The sequence below is a fragment of the Motacilla alba genome, chromosome 5, assembly GCF_015832195.1.
Source record: "Motacilla alba alba isolate MOTALB_02 chromosome 5, Motacilla_alba_V1.0_pri, whole genome shotgun sequence".
Classification (NCBI taxonomy): Eukaryota; Metazoa; Chordata; class Aves; order Passeriformes; family Motacillidae; genus Motacilla; species Motacilla alba.
In genome coordinates this window covers 2389612-2413914 of record NC_052020.1, presented here as the reverse complement: position 1 = coordinate 2413914, position 24303 = coordinate 2389612, and the positions used below count along the sequence as shown (strand labels likewise).

The window sequence follows — 24303 nt, the reverse complement described above, 5'->3', positions numbered from 1 at the left end:
CAGTTATTCTGAGATGGATACAAAGCCAGTCTGGCAAATCAAAACCCCCTGGTTTTAACCCACGCCAGTTTGATGCTGTAGTTTACCATGTGACTGTATGAACAAGGGGTAAAACAGGTCAAGATGCCTGTGAAAGCTGCTTACTCTCAACAAGGGGCAGCTGCCATCAAGAAGCAACTTCCCTGAACAGAATGAGCTACTGTGTGTAGTTCCATACTGCTATTACTCAAAGTGTCTATTTATTTGGGTGTGTGAGGAGGTGGAGTTTCAGGTGTTTTGTCACACGGGATTATGTATTAGGTAGTTTTTTTAGTCTCTTCCTGTTTTTTGGAAAGCTGAAATAGTATTGCCTTATAAAAGTTGTCTCATAATGAGAACAACTAAACAACCTTCATCTAAAGGGAGACCTTAATTGACATTCCTCACCGTTACTGACAGAATTTTATTACCCTTTTTGGCAGCATATCGACTGCAGTACTGCATCTGCTCCAGACTTGGAATTCTCTTCAGATTTCACCCTGAGCATTACAATGAGCACACAGTGTACGGTAAGACAATTTCAGTTTCTTCATACATGGTCGCTATTGCATTGGACTAAGAGATAATCCATTAATTATCCTTCATTTATCATCAGTCCTTGCCTTGAAACATTCATTTCTGCAGTACAGAGGTGTCAGATGAGCTCTTTCTTTAAAGAGAGATGGATGTAAAACTCCAATAATGGTGTTAAGGGGTAATGCAGGTAGATGAGGAAAGGGAAGGATAAGGAGCCTTAGCACTGGGATCTTTCTGTTTTGTTCTCTAGCCCATTTCCTGAAATACAAGAAAGTCTGATGTTGGCTTGCCTAAGTAATGCATTGAGCTTTCAAACATTACATTATAAGCAGAGACAGGATGGCCTAATTTTTACAGTAATGTCAGTAATTTGCTTTTATATGCAATACAAATTCTAAATGCTTTCTAATATTTTTTTAAAAATACCATCATCAAATTTGACAAAAGAGCATTGCACTCTGAAATCAGTAGTAAAAACTGAAATTTTTGCCCTCTGTGGGGTATTGTGAAACTTCTGGGAGCTTCATGCTTAAGTCACATTACAAAATCAAGTGTAAAGGAGTAATTTTTAGCTTACTTCTAATATGTTGAGATAATTCTGCTACAGCTGGTTTATTGGGATTTTGCATGAGTACACAAAGAAGAGCTGCAGGCTTCCTCTGACATGGACACAAAGATTATGTTTCTGTATGATATAAACTGCTTAGGGTGATGACAAAATCTTGTATGCCTGCATCAGGCAATGTAATTCGTGGTTTGGATGTTAGGTCATGCTACTGCATTTGCTAACGTTTTTGCAGAGTAGCAGTCTGCATAAGAGTTTGTTGGTGTCAAAAAGTGGAATTTCCCCATGTATATAGTTTAAATTATTATAATTTTTAATTAGTAGGTGTGTACAGATACTATATATTTACTTGTCAGTTATCACCAAATTAGGTGAATACACAGTAACATTTTTGGGTTTATTAAATGGAAGTTCGTATATTTTACTGTGCATACAAATGGAGCCCCTCCTGTTTCAAGGTATCATAGGATAAATCTAGTTGCCTCAGGGCAGAGTCGGGTTTGATTTGAGATCAAACTCCACTGCAGCCCTAGTTTAATTTTCTTACTTTGGCCATATTTGAATAACTGATTAAACAGGAGTCTTTACAAAATTTTGGTCATCTTTCTGATGTTTGGGTAAAGTAAAATAGCTTATTTTATAAACGTTGTTTTCCCCAGCACTAAGCTCTTACAAAAACTTCATTTCTGTTCTGTGATTCTCTGGCATCATTGGCATATAATCAAGATGAATATCTGCATTTTATGACTTCCAAGAAGAAGGGGAGGGAAGTGGGGCAAGAGCAGTGTTTCTGAAATTTTGCAGAGAATGCAGGTTCTAAAAAATGAACAGAATGCTGTATTTTGCACTTCATAATTTAGGTTTATTGACACTTTGAGTAAAATTTCCACAGTTTCTATGATGGATTGTAGAAGTTTAGTTGAAGGTTGACAGTTCATCCATCATATCAGGCTGCCTAACCTTGCAGTAAATGAACAACTAAAAGTCCATTATTTATGTTGAAAATTTTGAGGAGATGCTTTAAAAATACAATTTGTCCTTTGAAAATAATATTTGATGTTTTTCTTGTTTGCATATGTTTTGTTGTTCTGCTGGCTTTTCATTTTCTGCAGAAAAAAAGAAAGTTGCTTACATTTCCCAAAATTCTAGGGTTTGCTACTTGTCTCTTAGTGTTTTTCAGGTTTTTTTTTAAAATACGAGCATTTAAAAGTATCTTTGCTTAATTTACAAAAAATACTCCACAAAAATAGCAATTTGGAAATCCATCTTTATATGCTTTTATGTATTTCATTTCAAAGCAGCTTTTCCTCAGCCATGCAGGCGTGGAAGCAGATTTGGTTGTCTTATTTCTGATGTTGCCATAAACATTCCTGATAGCGGAGCAGTGTTACCATCAGAACTAGGACTGTCTCTGTTGAATAATCTGTTCTTGGAAACCAGGCAACTGAAAAATGTAGGGGCGCATCGTTCTGTTATTTGTTCTGGGGATCCTCTTGCAGACCAGCTGGTGGTTTGCAGTGTCCCTGGCTGTGTGGGTGGGTTTCCATGCTCCTTCCCGTGCACTGTGTGCATGCAGAGCAGTGTGAGGCAGACATTCCTGCACTGAAGTGTGTTGGCAGCATGCAGTGTGCGGCTGCTCTTGCTGAACTTGGTTTTGCAGAAGCTTTGCACTGATGGGGAGTAATTTAGCAAGTAGTTAGAGAAAAGGGCTGTGGGCTCTTCTGGTTGGAGTGTGCAACATAATAGTTGAATAGCTAAACTCTCAGCTGGCATCTCTAGAAGTAACAGCCTTACCAGGGTTTGCTGCTTCCTCCCATCAGCCCGTTTGTCTGTCTCTGCTGACAGGACAGCCGGAAAAGCTGACAGGAGTCAGCACCATAATTGCAGTTTTTTAGCAACTCATTATCACACTTGCTTTAGTCATGGCTTGGAACACCCCCAGGATTCCCTCAGGCAGGAGAGGCTGCACTTCATGGTTCTGTGGCAAAACCATAGAATGCGTTGACTTGGAAGGGGTCCTAAAGATCACCTAGTTCCAACCCACTGCCACACCCAAGGGGTCCCACCCCTTGGATCCGGTTGCTCCAAGCACCATCTAGCCTGGCCTTGAACTTGCAGGGGTGGGGCATCCCCAGCTTCTCTGGGGAACCTGTGCCTGGGCCTCACTATCTTCACAGTAAGAATTTCTCCTAATACCAACTCTAAATCTCTCCTCTTTTAGTTTAAAACCATCCCCCCTTGCCCTATCACTCTCTGCCCATGTAAGATAATGTTAAATTCCTCTAAAGTCTGTCCTTCATTTTTCCTCAGCTGACTGTTTTCTGGGTTTGGATGAATGTACTAAGGACATGGATGCCCAGACATCATGGTGAGCTTGTGTAAAATAGAAAAGCTGTGCAGCTCACAAAACTAAGAGTATAGCATTGGCACATCTGATTTGTTTGTCCTTCCACCTATATGAAACTACTCTCATACTTCTGTGTGACAAAAAAACCCCTAGAGAGTATTAGGCCATGCTCATAAGAGGTGAGTCTCATGTCTTACTGTAGGTGCATCTTGAGTGTATTTCAGATGCTCCTGTAATACATTGAGTCATAGCCTTGAAAAATTACTAAGGCTCTAAATAGTTTTTTTTTTCTTCCAGATATTCAAGAAATTAAGTAAGTCTTCCCAAAAAAAATTCTAATACACATAAGAAATAAAAAATGATTAAGCAAAAACAAACATTTTAAGTATGATCTTTTATGTGCTGGTTAGTCTTTTAGAAGTTCTGAGACAGGATGGTGGGGTAGTTAATGCTTTTTTCTGAGAATATATTGCTTCTGGTAATTTTTTTCTTCATTCCTTGCATGCTTTGCCACAAAGAAGCATTTTCTACCATTAATTTTATATATAATTATCTTAGCTTTCACAGATTGAAGATTTTCAAAGTGTGAAACGGTCGCATGGAATCATTATATGAAATGGTTCCAAAGTACTTTTATTGCAAGTTGACTTGTTTTCGGTCCTACAAAGATAATAGCAGAAAAAAACCCATCAATTAGCCTGCAGAAGTGCGTTTTCCTAATAAAGAGCTAGGGTTTGTCACTGTTGATTTTAATGAGACATCTGGCTAATATCAGTTAGTAGATGCTGCTAGAAAAATACTCCATTAATTGTATTCTGAGTTGATCACTGTGTGAGCTTTTGAGATAAAATATAATGGTGATTACCCTCAGTATAGAAATCAATTGACAAACTTTCTCTTTTGTTTGCAAGCATTTCCCCTGTGAGTCCATCAAGGTTGATCTTTCCTAGCTGAATAACAATATCCCCTGAGAGGAAAATGGCAGTATCTCTTCATTGCTCCCAGGACATTTTGCCAAAGAGCAGGGTATGCGTATAAAAAGTGGGAGGGAGGAAGGAGGTGAAAGAAGGATAATGAACTAGAGGACGTGACTGCTGTATTAAAACCTTCAGGAGGAAAAAGGAAGTTGAGTTGTCTAGAGAAAATTATTCTGACTAAGGAAAAAAAACTTTGCTTGTTAAAATTTTCTTAAGTGTTTGGCAGTTTCATTTCTTAATATCAGGTCTTCCAGTTGGGAGCCAACTAGAAGTATTACCATATGAATCTTTAGTTCCAACCTTTGATGAGAAACTAAATTTTTTAAGCTAGAAGTTGGAAATCTGGTTTGGGTACCACAGTTAAATCCACCTTGAATGCCTGATTTCTGAGTAAAGGAAATACTGCTCTACCATGTTACAAAGCAGGTTTTATCCTTCTCATCTGTTTACTTATCTGTAGCCTTCTCTGCCATGATGTCCAGATTATTAATCTTTAAAACACAAAATTGCTGGGTTTTAATTGCCAGGGGTTTCTTTTCCCTGTGATAAAAACGCAGCAACTCTGCTGCATGGATGACAAACATTCCATCTCCATGCTTGGATAAACTCCATCAAAAGCACATTATCTCCCACTTCTATGGCCAGCTGTCTAATTGTATTTGTTGTAGCCACTCACTGTTGGAACATGATACTAGTGAAGAGCAAGAATGATAAATTACTCACTGTAGGTGATAGTGATGATGATAATTTTTAATTTCCTTGTTCCTAAGTGAATTGGTAAGCTGCCTTTGAGTTCTCATAAGGAAAGGAGCAGTCTCATTTGTTTTGTCCTGTTAAAATGCTGCATGTACAGCCAGCCATTTTCTTTAGGAAAAAAGCCTTAGTATTCAGAGGTGTTTGAATTAAAATGTCAATTTTTCTTTGCATTTCAGCTAAAGGCTCTGAGTGGAAGATTGTAAATAATGCATACTCATTTATTGTATGTTAAACCTTTTTCTGGTTTTATTGTATTTGGTACATGTTACTTGAAAAAATGGGGAGAAAAATAGTCTTGAAATCATTTAGCTGGGAGGGAAGAAAAACAGTTTGAAGACAAGTGAATCTTACTGGGAGGACCTGCTTAAATTACAGGTTTTTCATATGTTTGCATGGATACCTTAGAAACCCTCAGTAATGAATGAAGACCTTAAGCTACATGAACTCTTCATCAAAATGTGGGGTTGACAAAATCAAGTAGGCATTTGTGGCTGCTATATTAATTTCAGGAATATTTTATTCTTAGTTGAGTGAACTCTTTGTTGACCTTTCTGGGATGTTGCTCTGCAGTCTCAGTAATGTATATCTATTAATGTATGTCTAATCCTTAATGTTTCCTTCATTCCTTATTTGGCCACCTTAGTTCCCTGGGTAAATATATTGGCTTTGTTTTGGGGTTTTTGTCTTCATAGCTTGCCTTTTCTCCTGGCAAGTTATTTGAGAACAGGAAGAATAATATTTTGGTAATGTTTCCTAATGTTTACTGTCCTTTCGGGCTTGAGCATGTGTCAGGCTGGAGTTGTAATTGTTTATTACCAGTTTGGAAGGGGTTTTTTTTTGTTGTTTTCCTTTTTCATGGTATTCAAGAGACTGGCACTTGAAAGATTTTTCCAAAGAAGGTTTAAATTCTTACTGATTAGTTGTAGCTGAAGTTGTAAATGAGCTGTCAAAGGTGTCACAAAAAGATGAGAGAAATTGCAGTAGGAGAAATAACAGCTATCATATGCTTAAAAAAAAAAAGCCAAGAAGAAAAAGAATCCAAGGCAGTAGTTGTAAAGCATCATTTAGAATTTATGGAGGAGTTATTTTCTTGTTCCTTTTCTTTAGTTTGACTTGTAAAAAAGATGCTTAATGAAAATCTGGCCAACCCTATATTTCATTTTAATATGCATGTGTCTGTGATTGCTTCTGGTATGCCACTTGTGATTTTTTTTCCTTATATTTTGCTGCATGTGATAAATTGCACAACAAGAGGGGAGGACTGAATCTTATTTCAAGTTGTAGACATTTGAAATCTCTTTCTTTGTAGTGTTGCATATTTAATAGATGCTTGTGATTATTATAGCTACTGTAATATGGGATACTGTTCAAAAGTCAAATGAAAGGAAAATATTTTGAACTTCACTTTTACAGAATTATTTGTCTGAAATGCACTTAAACATGAAAGGTACATAATTGTGCATTTCAACATAAACACCAACAAGTAACAAAAAGAAAGAAGGGAAGGTATAAATTCCTTAAAAGAAGATAGTGAACAAACCCACAGTATTATAGCTAGTTTGTTCTTATCAAGTATTTCAACTTCGGTTTGTGTTAGTTTTTAGATTTGTGAGATTTTGTTTTAAATACACAGGACTAGTGATTGTAGATAAAACTGAAGAAAGCATCATGTATGCATAATTTATTTCTACCTTTTTTTCCTTTGCCCCAACACATCTGTTTTTGAAGTGCTGCAGTGCTTGCTCTAATACAGCTTGAGAGTGGTGGTGGTTGTTTTGATTTAGGGATTTTTGGAGTGTGTTGAAACAGACCTGTGTGATGCTGTCAGAGAGTTTTGCAGAGCTCTTTCAAGGAAGACTGAACCATTGGCTCCGTTGGTCAGAGCATGCTGCTCATAATGCCAAGGTTGAGACATTAATCCCATATGGGCCATGAGCTCAGTGATCCTTGTGTGTCCCTTGAAACCCAGAATATTCTGTGACTCCCACTGTTTCATGTAAAAGCAGAAATTCTGATGGTTTATATCAAGCTTTTTGTGCTGAGAGGACAAATAATTAGAGCTGTGTTGTGCCTCTGTACCTTTTGATACTTTTCTTGAGGCATACATAGAATCCTTTAGATTGGAAAAGACCTTCAAGATCATTGAGTCCAACCTCTAATCCAGCACTTCTAAGTCCAGCCCTAAACTATGTCCCCAGGTGCCACATTCAAATTACTCAAATCACTCCAGGGATGGTGACTCCACCGCTTCCCTGGACTGTCTGTTCCAATACCAGACAGCCCTTTCGGTGAAGATATTTTTCCTAATATCCAGGCCAAATTCCCTTGGTGCCACTTGAGGCCATTTTCTCAAGGCCTCTTTTTATGGAGTTGTAGAGAGTGAGAATGTCCCCTCTGAGCCTCCTTTTTGCCAGACTAAACCCCCCCCTAGCCTCCTCAGCTTCTCCTCATCAGATTTGTGCTCCAGACCCTGGCTCAGCTCCATTCCTTTCTGTGAAGCCTCTCCAGTACCTCCAAGTCTTTCTTGTGTCATTCTGCAGAATCACCTGGTGGGTTTTAGGAAGGCTGAGTGTGCTCTTTGTAAGGTGTCTGTAGGTATCTGTGTAGCTAGCTTGAGATCCCTTTGGCTTGGGGCAGACAAAAGATACAAAACAGCTCAAAAGCAGAAAGATCTCAGAACACTGACAATATAATTAAAATTTTAAGCATAGCCGTGTGTTTGAATAAGCATATATGAATATACACAAACTATGGAGGACCATGCAAAACAATCAGTTTCTTGAGAACAGCTGGTGAATTTAATACCTCCTATAGGGTGTATGTTCAGAAATAAAACTGAACTTCATAATGTCTAATTTGGATAAATTGAGTACCTTTCTGGGTGATGTTACTGGCAGGGCAACACATGCAATCTATCAAACAAAATCTTCCATGTGAAGTCAGGGAGAGGAGAAGAAGGCTGGATGTTACTGGGAGGCTTTGGCGTGGAGTTGAGATGGATATTGTTCCCTGGAAATTTGCAGATAACTTTCTGTTGAACAGCAGCTTTAAACGTTTTCAGTTTTTTATTTTTAAACACTAAGCCATGGCTATGTGCATCAAAGTGGGGTATATTAATTCAATGCTTTTTTGCTTTTTGTATTTCCTCAGCTGTAATTGGCTTGTAGAATAGCTGTCATAGGGAATATTAGACAAATTTTGCCGGTGGTCATTAACTACTGGGTTTGGTATTAGACTTCTTATTTTCCCAAAGGTTGAAAATATGAGAGATGGAGATTAAACACAGTTAGTAAAAACCAATTATATAGTTGTAACCAATTTTAGAAAGGAAATCACCAAACCAAGTGTGTGTGTGGTTGGTTCTTTTAGTTGGCTCAAAAACATGTTGAAAGTTATTAATGAAAAGTACTAATTAGATTTCTCAATTGCAATGTGTGCTCTTACAGTTAGTTTTCAAAATGTCATTCAAGCTCTCCCCTCAATGTATTTAACTTAAGAAATATAATTTCCGTTCAGCTAAACAGGGCTGGAGTTGTCTCTTGACACAACTCACCGGAGCATGTGTTTCAGTTTTGGGGTGCCTCCACTGCCCAGTTTTAACTGACAGAATTTTGAGGAATTCCCAGAGCTGTTCACAGGAGCATATCCTCAGGAGCTTGAGCAATAATATTTTTCTATTTTTGGTTTCTTCTGGCTCAACAAATATTTCAGTGTTCAATATTGAAGGATATCTATCCATTTTAGAACATAACAAGAAGAAATTAATGGATCAATGTAGAGCTCTTGTTCTCTGTAATCCCTGGAGCTCTGATTAAGGTGATCTTTGTAATAATTATTATTGCTAATTATTAGTAATAATTATGATTACTACTCTGGATTAGCTATTCAAAGTCAGTGTTTCAGGTTGTTTCAGATAGGGAAACCACTGATACTGTAAAGAATAAAGTAGGTATTTATCTAGTAATTTACAAAAGGCACAAATCCTGTTTCCCTTAACACAGGAGAGGCAGCAGGGAACACTTTCTTTGCTTGTAACTGAGTTTCTTTTCAACCTGAACTTGACCCAAAAAATAGTTCTCTGGAGCCTTTTCTCAGGGTAGCACGTGGGGTGTTTCTGTCACCTCTTGTTACCAAGTGTATGGATATTTGCATCCACCTTAGCTAGGTCTGTGTGCCTGGAGCTCTTGGCTTTTTGATCCAGGATGTAGCTTGAGTGTCTCATTTTCTCTGGAAGCCAGATTTTTTTTTTTCTCCTCGGTGTATTTTTGCTGTCACAACCTTGTTCTCCTGCAGTAATCACGTCCTAATTCTTATTTGTAAGTATACCAGCAGTACTGAGCTGATGGTTGAAAAATATTTATATAACTTGCTAGATCTCTGACTAATGCCCAGGAAAGATTGTGCATCAATAAAAGTAGTCTGATGTGTCAATAGAACTTTGTCAAAACCATCTCAGTCTTTACTCAAAAGGCATATTAAAGACAAGGCTTTAATTCATTTAGGAATGAGATTCTCAGATTGAGTGATAGGACTTTACTAAAGGGGTGGAAGAGTCACTGTTTCCACTGTCTGATGCTCATTTGTCATGAAAGGCTCTCAGTGTCTCCATGGTTTGTTTTGTATTTTAATTCTTTAGCCGCATTGGAATTTGGAGCTTGCCAGGCTTGTCTGGAGTGCCATTTGTTGAAAAGCAGGTACTTTAGCATAGTTTTACTTGTTTAATGCATTTTATTCCTCATTATGTTGTCAACATCTGTTTTGGATTTAGACTAGAGAGGAAAAATATCAGAATGACTTATTCATATTATATATTTCATAGTGATAAAACCCTATACCCTAATTTTGTAAACATGTTTTCCTTTTTTTTTCCCATCACTGTCTTGTGTGAATCTATATGAACGGTGTGCTATAGAAACTGTCCTTTTTAGCTTTTCAGAACAACCTGTTTCCTGGTCCTGGACTAGAAGAAGAACCCTGGTGCAGTAAGAAACAGGTTACAATGGGTTGTTTGCAGTGAGTTTTCATGGAACAGGCTTGCCATCATTGCATTGGTACATACTTTCTTTGGATGCATCTGATGGGGGAGAGTCTCTTCCTCCCATGGAAGGGATGGGCAGAGTCCCCAGCTGAGTAACTTCAGCTCACTGTGGTTACTCAAAAACTCTCTTTGGGTTATTTCTTCAGGCTGATGTGATAGAAAAGCACAACTGCCTTGGTACCAGGGTCTGATGTGCTTCAACCTTTTCACAGGAAAGGAGAAAGCAAATAAAGGTGAGCATGGACAGGATTTCACAGGTGAAACTGAAGTGGATGATTTATTAGCATCTTCCAGTTGTTTATTTGGGTTTCTGGGACTCTTAACAAGGCATTTTCTTGTCAAGAAAGCAGTCCGGCGTTAAAAGACTGAGTTGACTAATAGTGTCAATATAGTGTTTTGTGAGTGAACATTTTATATCTATTAGTATTAGGAAGAAATTCTTTCCTGTGAGGGTGGTGTGGAACTGGCGCAGATTGCCCAGAGAAGCTGTGGCTGCCCCAGCTCTGGAAGTATTCAGGGTGAGGTTGGATGGGGTTGGAGCAACCTGGCTTGGTGGAAGTTGTCCCTGCTCATAGCACAGGGGTTGGAACAAGATGATCTTTTAGGCCCCTTCCAACCCAAAGTAGTCCATGATCTCTTTTCCTATTCAAACTGGAAGAAAAGTCCCACTAATTAATTAGGCACTGAAGAGAGAGGCTCTTGATGTTAGGAGTGGGATGGCAGGAGGGACAGAGAAGGAATCATATGGAGAGTTACTATTAGAATCTATTAGCTGCTGAAAGGGCCAGCAGGAAGCATTTGTGAATGTTTTCCTTATCTGTGTGTGTAGTAGAGGAAGGAAAGGATTCCCTTCCTGGTTGTGCTCTGCCTCTGTTCACAGGGAGCTTTGGTGGAAATTCCAAGGAATTCATACTTGGTGTGAGTTTACTGAGAGTCATGGACAGGAGAAGGACTGAATTTTGTGCTTGTGGGTTTGCACATCTGAAAGGCTGTTTTCTCATATGTGATTCTGGTTGCAGTTAAGGTGTGTGGGTTGTTTTGGAAATTTGTAAACTAAAATCTGATGTGTAATAAAACACAGTTACAGTGGGCTGAATATTCTCAATTAGATCAAAGATATAATGGCAGCTTTTTATTTTTTTAACCTAGGATTTCTAGCATACTTGAAAGCGTAAATATAAGCTTGTTGCTCTTGGTAAACACTTGAAAAGAAGTAGAAATTCCAGTAAATGCATATATGAATCACACAATTTTTCTTGAGTGCCACTGTTATTCCTTTATTGTATTTACATTTTCACCTCTTTTTTTTATAGGCAATTGCTGGTTACTTTGATGTATTTTTTGAGAAGAACTGCCACAACAAGGTGAGCATTTGGGGTTATGCATTTTTAAAATGTCTTCGAGATGAGGATTTTATTTTGTGTCAAGATGTTTGGCAGTGAGTCTATTTTGCTGTAGCAAAGACTGCATATGCATCTGTGTTTGATAATTGATTGATGTGGTGTGATATGAAAAAGGTTGTTTTTAATCAAGATCTTGAACTCTCCCATTGCAGGTCTTTTTTTCAACTGGTCCCCAGTGTACCAAAACACACTGGAAACAGACAATTTTTCTCCTGGAGAAGCCAATTCCTGTAGAAGCAGGTATATTTAAATTCAGTTGGGGTGCAACAATAGTTGTGTTACAGTACTGTTACCATTAAAGCTAGATATAAAATACTTCAAAAATTACATAAATTTCAAGTTCAAAAAGAGCTAGTAAATAAATCTTTCAGCTGATGTTGAAGGAATTTTTTTTGTCACATCAAACCAGGGAAGTATCTGCGTACAAAATTCTGGTTTAAAATTACACATAAATACATGCATAAGTATCTTGTAAGTGGGCATATCTCTTATACTTGTATAGCTGTGTATACTGGAATTTTGGTGAGTAAAGTTCTGTATCAAAGCATGTCTGATGCAGAAAAATATAAGACCAAAACACTGCTATTGATATTCTCTTAATTTTGACATAACTAATATTCTAATATGAAGTATCAAATTTGTCAAGCGATTGCACAGGATTCCTTGTAGCCCTCCTGTACTGTCCTGTATGTAAAGGGATCATAAATATATGCATGGGATGTATCTGCCAAGGTGGGGTTACGCTGAAAAATGGAAACCATTTTAAAGAACTCACAGCCATGAACTTGTCGTGGTTTGAGAGGAAATGAGTTTTTGGGAGGTGGTAGTGGTCAAACCAATAGGTGCCCAGATGTGGATATTGGCACCTGGTTTGACCATTGAGGATATGGATACGCCTCTGAGAACACAGGGGTTAAAAGCGAGGAACTCCCACGGGAATTTTCTCTTGGTTCTGGTCGGAGGAGAGTTCAGACCTCCCCTGCCCGGCTTCGGGCTGGGCGGGGGAGGGGAAAGCCATGCGGCCGAGGGAGGTGGGCCGGAGCCTTGGGTAGAGACGGGAGGCGATGGCTTGGATAAGAGTAAGTTCCCCACAGAGATGGAAGGGTGGAAGAACTCGGAGAGGCAGTGGGCAGCCCCCCTTTCTCAAAAGGGAGAGAGAGAGAGAGAGAGAGAGGTGCCAGTGCTACCTTGAAATTCGATAGCACTGGCCTGGTCGAGGAAGAGAAGTGGGGGGGCAATGGGTAGAGTGCCCAGCGGAGCCGGCGGAGCTAGCGTGGGAGTTCGAGATGAGCAGAGACTGTGATTTTAACCCTTCTGTGGGACGATGGAAAACCTTGCAAATGCTGATTCTCCGGGAGTTGAGGGAGGAGAGAAACGGATAAGAGGAAATGCGCAAGTGTGATGCAGAGTTGTGCAAGTGAAGAAGGACTGGGAGAAGTTGAGAAAATCCTAGGTGGAGGAGATGATGGAGTGGTTTTTGGCTGGACTTTTCTTGTATAGCCATGGATAGAACCTTTCCTGTAATACAGAGACTGCATTTTAGGGGGAGGCGGCGCCAAAGGAGTGATGTGAGCAGAGACGACAGGTGATGAAGTGATGGTGAGACCCCTCGGCCCCAGGAGGTGAAATATTGGGGGGGACTGGTGTCCCGAAATGAGGTGAGAGACTGTCGTTCTCTTCTGGAACTGGGCAAGGCCTCCTTGAAAGGGGAAACCCTAAAAGCAGCTCTGGTCCATGTGCAGTGGTGAGAGCACTGAACATGGAAGGAAGAAGTCACGACGTGTAGTTGCTGAGTGACGGGGATTTACCTGTGGTAGCACAAGGAGGGCTCCTTCTCTCCTCGATGAAATGAGAGGTGATTGTCGGAAGGGTGGAGATGGACTGTGTTGATTATTCAAAGAGTGATGGACTGGATAAAGAACTAAGGTTTTGTGTTATTCTGTGAGAATTGAGTGGGGGGAGGAGAAATGTTTGAAAGGTTTCCATTCTGCTCTGTGTGTTAATTTTATTGTAGTTATGTGATAATAAAGTTTTTTTCTTGTTTACAAGTGGAGGCCTGCTTTGCTCTGTCTCTGATCACATCTCACAGCGGACACCAGGGGAAGATGGGTTTTCATGGGGGCACTGGCATTGGGCCAGCGTCAAACCATGACAGTATTGAATGGGTTTCTTGATACACTGTAAGTTTTTATAAAATGGTTAAGTACTGTAATAAGTTTCACCTTGAATTTGATGCAAGTAGAAGGGTTTTCGTTGTCGGAAGGGATAAGCAAAATTCAGATGATGAACTGTTGAGGTGAGGTTTTGAAGACTATAAAGTGATGCTTGTTAGATGCTTTAATTAGTTCTAGTCTCGAAGTCTTGAAAGCACATTTTGTACAAGTAGTCAAATACTCCTTTCTTTATAGACACAAGTATATCCATGACCCTCTTAGAATGGTCATGCAAGAGGATGGACATGCAACAGGTCAACAGGTCTTAACCTCTTATTCCTGTAAACTTTCTTTCAGACTCTCACAGACCTTTTGCAATCCAAGGAAATGGAGCAGTTACATTTTTATGCTGTTATTTTACTTGTGTCCATTTGGCCTCCAGATATTTACTCATCACTGTTGAACTCTCACCCAGTGATGAATCACAGTTGTCTTTGGGAGCCCTTTTTCTTTACAGACTAGCAGAACTGAAGGAGGAGCCTCAGAATGGGGCTCATTTTTGCTGGTCAGTTAATAAACTCATGGTAATGTGTGGCCCTGACCTGAACAGTTTGTAAATAGATCAGGCATATTGGGGGGAAAGCATAGAAAAAGTTGTGTGGATGCTTCTGCACTCACTTGAACTGCTTTTACAGTTGCCTCTTCCAGCTACCATACATGACAACTTTTTACCAGGAGCTTCTTTCCTAGAGGCACTGAGTTGGTTTTTTTTGTGATAGCTCACAAATCACTTCTGTCTTTCATGCTTTGACTTTTTATTCTTAAACAAATTTTGTTTACACTTCTTAAGTCCTGTCACTTCTTGGGGTGCATCCATGCTTTGGTGCATTCGTACTCGGCTTGTGTTCTCTTCAGATTCTCTTTCTAGACGAGGCTGACTAAGATCTCCTTGCTGCTACTCATTAAATCTCAATGTCATAGAGTGAATTTTTGAAAAGTGCAATGACATTTATTAAAATATGCGCAATATTTCATATTACAGAGATCATTTGACATTTTTCAACTGTGTGAAATTACTGGGAGGTGTGCCCCAGCCTAGAGTTCTGGTCTAGGTGTGGTGACTTTCTGAAGGCAACTGCGCAGACAATGTGCTCTGGTTGTGTGAACACAATCAACTTCACCTTCAAGATCACTTGTGCTGTAACTTCTTCCTTCCTTTTTATTAGCTCGTATTTCTTAACATTATTCCCGTAACAAATCTTGTTACAGCTGTGTTTCTTTCTTTCTGCCTGTCTCCTTCTCTTTGTAATTATTTGAATTCCCCTTTCCCATCCTTTTGCCCGTTCTGGTTTTATATCTTACATGAAATTACCACTTATATCTAGGATTGTCTGCCTTTTGCTTCTAGTGTTTAAGAAGATTGAGAGAAACTCCTGATGTATTTTCATTTTCTTTTGTAATCCCAGTCTTAATTTTGTGGGATGTTTGTTGGTCATTGATGGCACAAGCCCATCAAGCAGAAGGTGCTTCCTGATACTTATATAGGAATGTATGTTAATTTACATTGTTTTTCTGGAAAAACCATTCCTTCTCTTGATCTCTTGACTTTGATCTTCTCCTTCATTGTTCCAAAAATCTTTCTCCTCAAGACATGTTATAAGTATAGATTTCCCTATCTTCCTTTTTTATATTCTTTTCTTTGTCTAAATAGTTACTTGAATATTCATCTTGATAATTTGTGGTTAGCCAAATTTTTTTGTTTCTTCAGTCTTTCCATTTTCTCAACTAAACAAACTGTTCAAGCTCATTTTGCAGTCTATTTCAATGTGCCCTTCCAGCTGTTTCTCTTGTCCCACTTGTTAATGAATTAACGCTGCTTGTTACCACTTCTCATTCAGCCTGGCATGTTGAACCGAGCTCCACTGTGAGTGCACTGAGCTTTTAGGGAAGCCTTGTCTTCAGCAGGGCTTTCCTCAATGCAAGTGAACTGGAGACAAAAGTAGCTGTATTAGATTAAACATATTTGCATCATTTGAAGTCTTTCCATCCATCCCTGTGTTTACTGGTATTCATCAGCCCTCTGCATAAATTCTTAGATTCAGAAATACATTATGGCAATTGGAGAAACATCAAAGAAGATGCACTTTTGACTAAAAATATGCATAGAATCATGAAGGTTGGAAAAGACCTTTAGGATCGTTGAGTCGAGTCATTAACCCGGCGCTTCCAAGGATACCACTAAACCATGTCACTGGGTGACACGTCTACAGTTCCCTGGGCAGCCTATTCCAGTACTTTACAACCCTTTCCATGAAGAAGTTTTTCCTATGTCCCATCTAAACCTCCCCTGGTGCAACTTGAGGCCATTTCCTCTTGTCCTGTTGCTCATTATCTGGGAGAAGACCAGCTCCCACCTGGCTACAAGCACCTCGGAGGGAGTTGTAGAGAGCCAGAAGGCTGTAGAGAGCCCTGAGCCTTCTCTTCTTTAGGTTGGGCACCCCCAAGCTCCCTCAGCCACTTCTTATCAGACTTGTGCTGCAAAACCTGCCCCAGCTCAGTTCCCTGTCTGGACACACTCCAGCACCTCAAAGTCTTTCTTGTAGTGAGGGGCCAAAAACTGACCCCAGGATTCAAGGTGGGTCCTCAGCGGTGCCCAGAACAGGGGGACAGTCACTGCCCTTGTCCTGCTGGCCACACTACTGCAGATCCAAGCCAGAATGCCATTGGTCAAGATAAACTCTTCTTTTTTCTAGTATATGTTGCAAAATAAACAGAAATAATGCAATTTGAGACTTACAATAATCTGATCAGTGTTACCTGTATGGCATTTGCTTGTAGCTTTTTAATAGGTTGTGAAAGAAGAATTTGCTAGTGGAAAACACATTTGAAATGCTTTCTTGTTTTGAAAGCATCTTTCAGACAGGGCAGTGGCTGTTTTTCCCCAGTGAAGAAAAACGTTCCCTCAGATCTTTAGTTCTGAGTAAAATAGTAAGGCTGACTAAAAGTCCCTTATCAGATGCTTTATAGCTTTTGGGGCCATGCCTGGAGTGGTTATAAAGCACTGATTGTATTTGGTTTTCTCTGTAAAAGAGGTTGAGCTTTCAGATACCCAAACCTGCTGGGTATTTAACTGGAAAATGCTCCTTTATGCCGAGGCAAAATTGTTTTGTTCTGCAGAATGAACTAGCTAATTTTCTCAGCTGTTTGATGCCAGGGTTTTTGTTGTAAAAATAGATCTATTTTCTCAGCCATAAAAAGGACTGAATGTTTTGATCTATTCTAATGATAGCAGAATCGAGCAGTTGCTTGTCAAAGGATGGGTCTTAGAGCTCATCCTGCCTCCTTTGTTGGTCCTGCTGCAGCCTGCACTCCATGTACGATGTTTGTACATCTCTGGGATGAAGTGGTAGAGGTTAATTCTGGGTCCAAAGGTCTGGACAGTGAGGCAATAAAATCTACACCTAATTAATACTGATTATTTGCCACTGAGTTTCAGCTTGATACCTGTGGTAGGTAGCTTTGTATATAATGGATATATGCAGACTGATATATTTAATGGCTAATTTCTGTTCACTTCCTCTAGACATAATGTGTGAGTGAGGGATAGCCTCTTACTACTCATGTGTTCTGAAAAACCTGTTTTCTTTCTCATGGTCTGTGACAAGAGACTGGAAGCTGATTTTCAGTCAAGTAAAACGAAATAGCATCAGCATGTTGGATATGCTTGAACTGTTTAGCAAGCAATTAAAATTAAAGAAACTGGAGAAAGAAGCAATATATCCTGGGTTTTCTCAGACAAAACAGTGATGTATTGTGGACTCCCTACAGAGTACAAACCTTCTCTTAGAGTCCTTTTAATAGCTTGAACATGTCTTTATTTTGAAGATGGAAATTGAGATCCAAAGCAGTATCTTTTTCTCCTTAATGGTTTAAAAATGAGTCTCTTCCTTTTGTTGTTTGTTGAAATACTCCTGCTAAGCAAACAAAAAAAATACATCATTCTCATTCGGTTGTCTCAAGAATTTACTAATAAATCAAATGCTTACAAAAATTATTTTAAAGGGCCCACAGATTTATTTCAGTAACAAGACATTAAGTTAAAACCCAGCTCTGTATGCAGGCAAATTCTATTAGCAATAAAACAGCCTATTGTCAACATTGTGTGCTTTTGATATTGCCTTACAGTGAAAATAAAACCTTGATTTGTTTCTCTGTGGTGTTAAAGGGGCTAGCACAGCAAGGCTGGAGCAGAACTCACATGACTAAGCTCCTGTAAAATCCTTGATTATCTTTAGCTCCCTCGTCTCTGTAATTGAAAAGCTGTTTGTAAATTTACAAACTGAAAGAATGTTGATTTGTCTAGTTAGACAGCACTATTAAAAGTAGGAAAACAACACTAGCATGATCAATCTGTCTGAATGTTTTGATCCTATACTGAAATACTTCAATATTGTGCATCGCAGTTGGATAATTTGGCTCCTAATTAAGATTTTAGTGTCTGTTTTGCCTGTCCACAGCTGTAACATGATGTCTGTAGAAATCTGTCTTGTTTATTTACAAAAATGATGCTCAGAAATGATGCTGGCTTTTAAAATCTAGTAAATGTTAAAACCTGAATTTTGAGGTCATACTAAGTCTGGCAAGTCTTACGTTGTATTTATAAAAATCTCCATTTAAAAATTATCATGCTGACTTTTCAGGAACATTTTTAGATGTGTGTTTCAGGGCACTAAATTGAGAGAATCTCTCCTCATGGCTGTTCTGTCTCACTGAAAGATAATTGAAATCCTGTATTTAGACAGGAAAACTTGGATGGACTGATGACACAGATGTGCTGTTCTGGGTGCCTCCCTTTGCAAGTCCTTCAGCTGCGAGGGAATATGGTTCAAACAGCAACAATAATCTGGTTTTCTCTGAATTTTGTCACACTGCTGAGAGAAAGCTTGGGACAAGGCTATACAGTTTAGAATCTCCACTATAAAAAGTGGTAAATTAAGCTAGTTCTAGGTGAGTGATTTTGGTCGCTGCAGCTCTACATTGTGGAGGACCTGGCTTTCATCATTCCCTGTGGCAGCTCTTTGTGATGCCTGAGCTACCTGGGAATCTCTGTAGTGCACACATGTTACCTTAAGCAGCCACACAGCAGCCTGGCTTGCCTCACTCAGCTGGCTGCGCTGACTTCTTTGCAGCTCCCTTGTTCCTGGGTTGTCTTGAACAGTTGAAAAGTGTCAATTTGATATAGAAATCCTCAGAGAATATACTCAGAACATGCATGGAGAAGACAGACCCTCAGGATGGTTTCAGCAGAGGGTGAACAGTGATGCAACAGGAGTTTGCAAACAGTTGATAAGAGTAGCCAGTCCAGAAGAAGGGTATCACAGGTCAGATGAGTGATGCCGAAGGGCAGTGGCTGCTGCTCAGAACAGAAACTGCTTGATGGAACACACTAGGTTGGAGATACAGTAGAAGTGGCCAGAGGGGAAGGTGGCAGTCTGTGCACAGCTGCAAATGGCTGCAGTTTAAGAGGATGAATGGGAAGATTAAGTTCCTGATTTTAAGGAAAATGCTCTTGGTCCCACTGCAAACTGTTTTAGTCTTTCCTTGTTTTCCATTGTCAGAAGATAGGTGGTATATGGAAACCGTTTTCTACCCAGAGTAATGCTTTTGAGACTTGCTGTTTTTTCTGTTGCATGCTAGAAGTCAGTGTTGCATTAGATAGTGGGTGCAGGTATTTAAACTAGATCATCTTTAAATTGTCAGCTTCAGCAAGGACAACCTTGCTGTGCAGAGCATATCAAATCGTACTGGTTTATGACTGGGAAGGCAGAAACCCCCCCAGTGGTTCTTTACATTGTAGGGGATTTTTAAAGGTACTTTTCACCAGCAGTGCAGTAGTTTAGGTGTGTTTAGCCCAAAGCCCACTTCAGTTTTCTAGCAGCTCCCTGAAACAATTCCAGTGAGCTCCTTATTATTAAATTTTAATGGTATTCAGAATAAATAATGGTTTGAATACTATGTTCTTACTTGTCCCACTGTTAGCTTCATAAAACTCTTGCAGGGAAAGAAAAGGAGGAAACCTAAAAGACCTTGATTGCTGGCTGCCTTTGGTAACTCTTTTGAGTCTTTTTTGGGATCAAAGAGGGAGGAGGCACCAAGTTGTATTGAAAGGCAGGGTAGTTCCTCACATTACTAGCTCATTGCCATGGATTATTCCAAGCTTTAAGTGGATGTTATGGATATGCTTACAAGGGGCTGTGTAGAATCTTTGGTTTTGATCAAATCCTTTGTAGACTGAAAAACCATGATTTGTTGGGCCTGAACACTCTTGATGATGGAGGATCTCTGCCCTGAGAGATACCTTGGCTCACAGACTGCAGGCTGGCCCCATGTGTGATTGTATTGCACAGACATTAGTGACAGATGCAATTGCTTACGGCTTTACTGGTGGTAAAAGTCAGAATCAAAATAAACTGGTTCAAGTTTCCAGAGCACAGGTACTGCAGAGTCTGCAGTCAGACATGCATATGTGACAGGGAGGCAGGATGGACATAGAGATGTCTTTTTTCCTGTACCAGCCAAGCTTACACAGGACTTCTCCTGATTTTTTCTGCTTTTTCTATTTGGGGGAAAATTTCAAGCCTCCTCGGGGGATAATAAAAATGCGGGATGGGGATGGTAATGATTCAGCTTTGTCCTAATCAGACTGCAGTGGCACTGTGTGGTTTACTTGCATTCAGCTGAACGTGATAAGAGCAAGGTGATGCAGCTGAGTCCCAGAGACAGCTTCCTCCAGGCAGCTCCTAGGACAGAGAATGGGGGAAAACATCAGTCATTTTCTATCTGCATGACATTGATGAATTGTTCAGAACTGCCTTTCAGTTACTGCTGTTGTTTGCTTCAGCCCTCGGAAAAGGCTGCTCCGAAAAGCATATTTAATGTGGCTACAACATAAGGAATAGCTGGGAAAAATGAATGGATTGCTTTGTTTCATTAACTGTCTTTACAAACAGAATCTGAAGGTTCTGTTCTCTGAAGTCAGCTATTTATGAAATTATATTTAAGTTTCCGCTTAATTTTTTATTGTTTTGCATTAATGTTTTAAATGGGAAGATTGAAGTGTGGATTAATTGAAATCATGGAATTTTAGTTTACAGAGGCTGTTTAGTCTTACTGAATTGCTATCACAGGATGTTAAAATAAATCAAATAGGTAATTTTGTAGCAGTTTTGAAAATCTGTGTTCAAATCAGGTTAAATTTCCTAGCTGGAGTCGGACTATAGTGCCTTTTTTTCTTTATCTTGTCCTTCTCTCCGGCTAACCTGTCTCTGTTTAAATACTCTGTGAAAACAATAAATTGTTTTCACAATTCTGTGCAAGTTGCATTGTATTACGTCAGTCTTTTGATTCCTGGTAACAAAGCTGCACAGGAGTTGTAGTGGAATCTCCAGCTAACTGTTACATGATGAAAAAGAACCCCAAATGATCAATTTTTTTTTTTTTCTTCTGATCCTTGGCACTACAGTTATTCTTGTAGATAAGCCTTCTTTCATAGTTGTACTGCAACCTTTAACAAAATGTCCTGCATTTATAATTTATAATTTGGACTTTCTGTCAGTTTACTGTTTGCGGATGCAATTGAGAATTGTGCCAAATGGAGACCTTAGAATGCTTCCTGAATTTGAAACCAGCTTAGTTTTGAAATTACTATTTGTTTTCTTTTTTGCAATGAAGAAGCTTTTTATTGGGATATTAACAATGACTTTTAAAATCACAGTGAGTAGTGAGCAGCTGGAAAAAACCTTGGATCCAGTGAGATAGAAAAGTAGCAGCAGTGAATGTGGCTGGTGTGAGCGATGAAGATGAGTGGGGGCAAGGGAGGTCTGATGGAAGAGTAGCAGGGAGCTTCCTGCAGTAGATTGGGATCACGGTCTGCTTTAATGTAGTCAGCAGAATCCTCTGAGAGGATGTAGCTCCTCCAGGTGTAAAATGGTGGGATGAAGTGGCTCAGCAGTGGACTTCCTAAATGTACACATTTACAAATGTGTGTGTTTCTATTTTGTGGGTTGCATATTCCTAATTTACAAATATTCTTTAAATGACAGTCTTAGTAAGGACTAAGGAAAAGAAATAGAGATTAGGCTTTTTTCCTTTTGTGTAAAAGCATTTGCTCTGGGTGTAACTGAAGGACATACCTATCAACTGTTATGACACCAACACCTTGTAAAACAAAACCTGCAATTAATAATATATATATATATACTTGAAATGCTGCAGAGATTTCTGTGGTAGTTTCCTGTCAGATTTTAAAAATACACGGTCAGAATTTGAATGAAATGCAGTACAAATAAGAGCACATGGCCCATATAGCAGGGAGGTAATATGCTTTTGTGGCTACAGGGTTTTAATCCAAGATGGTGAATATACCCAAGGGGTACAGTGGTTTTCCCCAGCCACAAGTGAAATATTTGGCATATCAGTAATTTGGGTGGACCTCTGAGAAGTGAAGCATCAGCCACAACTTGGCACCTCTCCAGGTTTAACTGCAGTTAAGTTTGACTTAGGTTTGTTGTCAAGAGCTTCAAAAATGTAAATTTCTTTAGACTTTTAAAATTCTGATTAATTGGGATCAGCTTCTTATGCAACATGGATGCAATGCATCTTTGCTGTTTCTGTGAGTGATTCAATACTGTAACCAGAGCAATTCCTTCTTGTTTTTTCAGGAGAGGCCCTGAGAGGAAAGATCACAGTCCGCAAGAACAGAAAGGATCCGCGATCCCTCATCATCACCCTCTCAGTGGAGGACACCCAGCAGACATACAGCCTTCAGTGAAACTCTGTCCGTGTCTGGGAGGGGCTCAATTCAAATGCTGCATTTGACTGCTGATAACTCTTCTGAAATATCCAGAAATGGTAAACTCTTGGTTTGTGTGTGTGTGGACACACACAAGAATATGGAAAAGTTACCTAGAGCTGAGATTTATGACAAAATCAGATCCTGCTGCTTCACGTGGTGTGAGGAAAGCAAGAAAGATGGGTTTGGGTTACCTGAGACTGCTAGGTGAGAAAAAATGAGTCTGAAGTCTTGCTGTAAGGAACAATAAATATGATCTCTCAGTAATGTTTTATTCTTCCACTGGCAAAATCCTTGTATAGTATTTTTTTTTGTGAAAGAAGCAGCTTAGTCATATGTGAGTGTACCTCAACAGTAGCTGGAAAATCCCAATGGGAATAATTTTTGAATTCCAGCTGCAAGATTGGGGCAACAAAGACGGTATTTTTACTACACTTCTGCAGTTTAAAAGTTGTACACGTTTCAGTTACATTTGTCTAAATAAATGAACTCAGTGTAATATATAATGCAGTTGCTGCTTTCCTTGTGTTCTGTGTAATTGGAAATTCTGTCTGTCCTGTGATGGCTCATTTATTTGTGCCTACAGTTTTTTCTCTATAAACCTGTTGGAGCATAGTTGCATGGAAGTATGTCTCTTAGCAGCTTTGGGGAAAACACAACAAACAAAAAGCAGTTGCTGGAAGGGTGGGTTTGGTTTGGCTTCTTACAGAAACACTAGACACTCAAAGGTTGACTGTTCAGGGGAGGGGGGGGTGTGTGCATGTAGGTATTCATTTTAATTTCTTTTAGGCTCCTTAAATGTCCTGATTAACATGTGGATGTTCAGGAGCTTGACTCACATAACAGGAATGCTCAGGTACTGATTTTAGATCCCTCCGTTTATGCAAATAAGACTGCACACAGTTCTTAAATTCTATCTATTTTCAGAATAGGCTTCACTATAAAAAACTTCATTAAAAAATGAGACAATTGCACACACAAAAAAAGTCAAAGATGCAAGTTTTATTTCCCAGTGGTATCTGAGAAGTGGGAATGCTCTACACGGATAAACACGGGTGAGTCTCAGTGAGCTGCTAACACTTGTCTAGCTTGGTGACATATATCCATTTTGGTCTTGTTCAAGGCCCTTCCAATCTGAGGTTTTTTATACTTCTGCAGATTTTATGTTTGTGTAAATGTTGCTGTAGAAGGCAAGAAGAGAAGAAAAAGAATGCAAAGGTAGAGCAGTGCAAAGCCTGGTAGAGAGTTTGTGTAGCCTTGGGTTGCAGGGCTAAAAGATAAAAGAGGCTTGAAAATGTGTAAATACTATCTTAAAATAAATAAATAAAGAAAAACCCCCATAAACAAACTCTGCTAAAACCTGAGGATTTGGTATCATCTAGCCAGAAGGAAAATATTCTGAAAAGATTTCCATTAATGTAAAGCCTGAGGAGGGTGATTTAATAAAGGCACTGGATTTTCAAAGACCTTCAAATACACAAGTGGACGTTGATCCCATGGTGATTGTCTCACAGCATCCTGTGGAAATATCAGTTATAGGGGGCTTTTTTTCAGTCTAGCAGTTGAATAATATGGGATTCATCTGACAGCCCAATGAGTTATTTACATTTCCTAATTGTAACTCTAAGAATTAAATATTGTAGGAAACAGGATCAGTA

At 39.3% G+C, this 24303-nt stretch overlaps 1 protein-coding gene across 2 annotated transcripts in view; it reads left to right on the top strand.

Annotated features, from left to right (window-relative positions):
* Positions 1 to 23969, top strand: part of PRMT3 (protein arginine methyltransferase 3) — a 57000-nt gene extending 33031 nt beyond the window's left edge. The window contains exons 12-15 of one of the 2 annotated variants that reach the window (XM_038138134.1): positions 462 to 548; positions 11552 to 11602; positions 11794 to 11881; positions 22515 to 23969. In XM_038138134.1, the coding sequence (XP_037994062.1) occupies positions 462 to 548; positions 11552 to 11602; positions 11794 to 11881; positions 22515 to 22624 (336 nt within the window). In that variant the 3' untranslated portion in view covers positions 22625 to 23969. The remainder of the gene's footprint in view (positions 1 to 461; positions 549 to 11551; positions 11603 to 11793; positions 11882 to 22514) is intronic. The other variant, XM_038138135.1, reaches the window with a different exon arrangement.
* Positions 23970 to 24303: the final 334 nt, after the last annotated feature.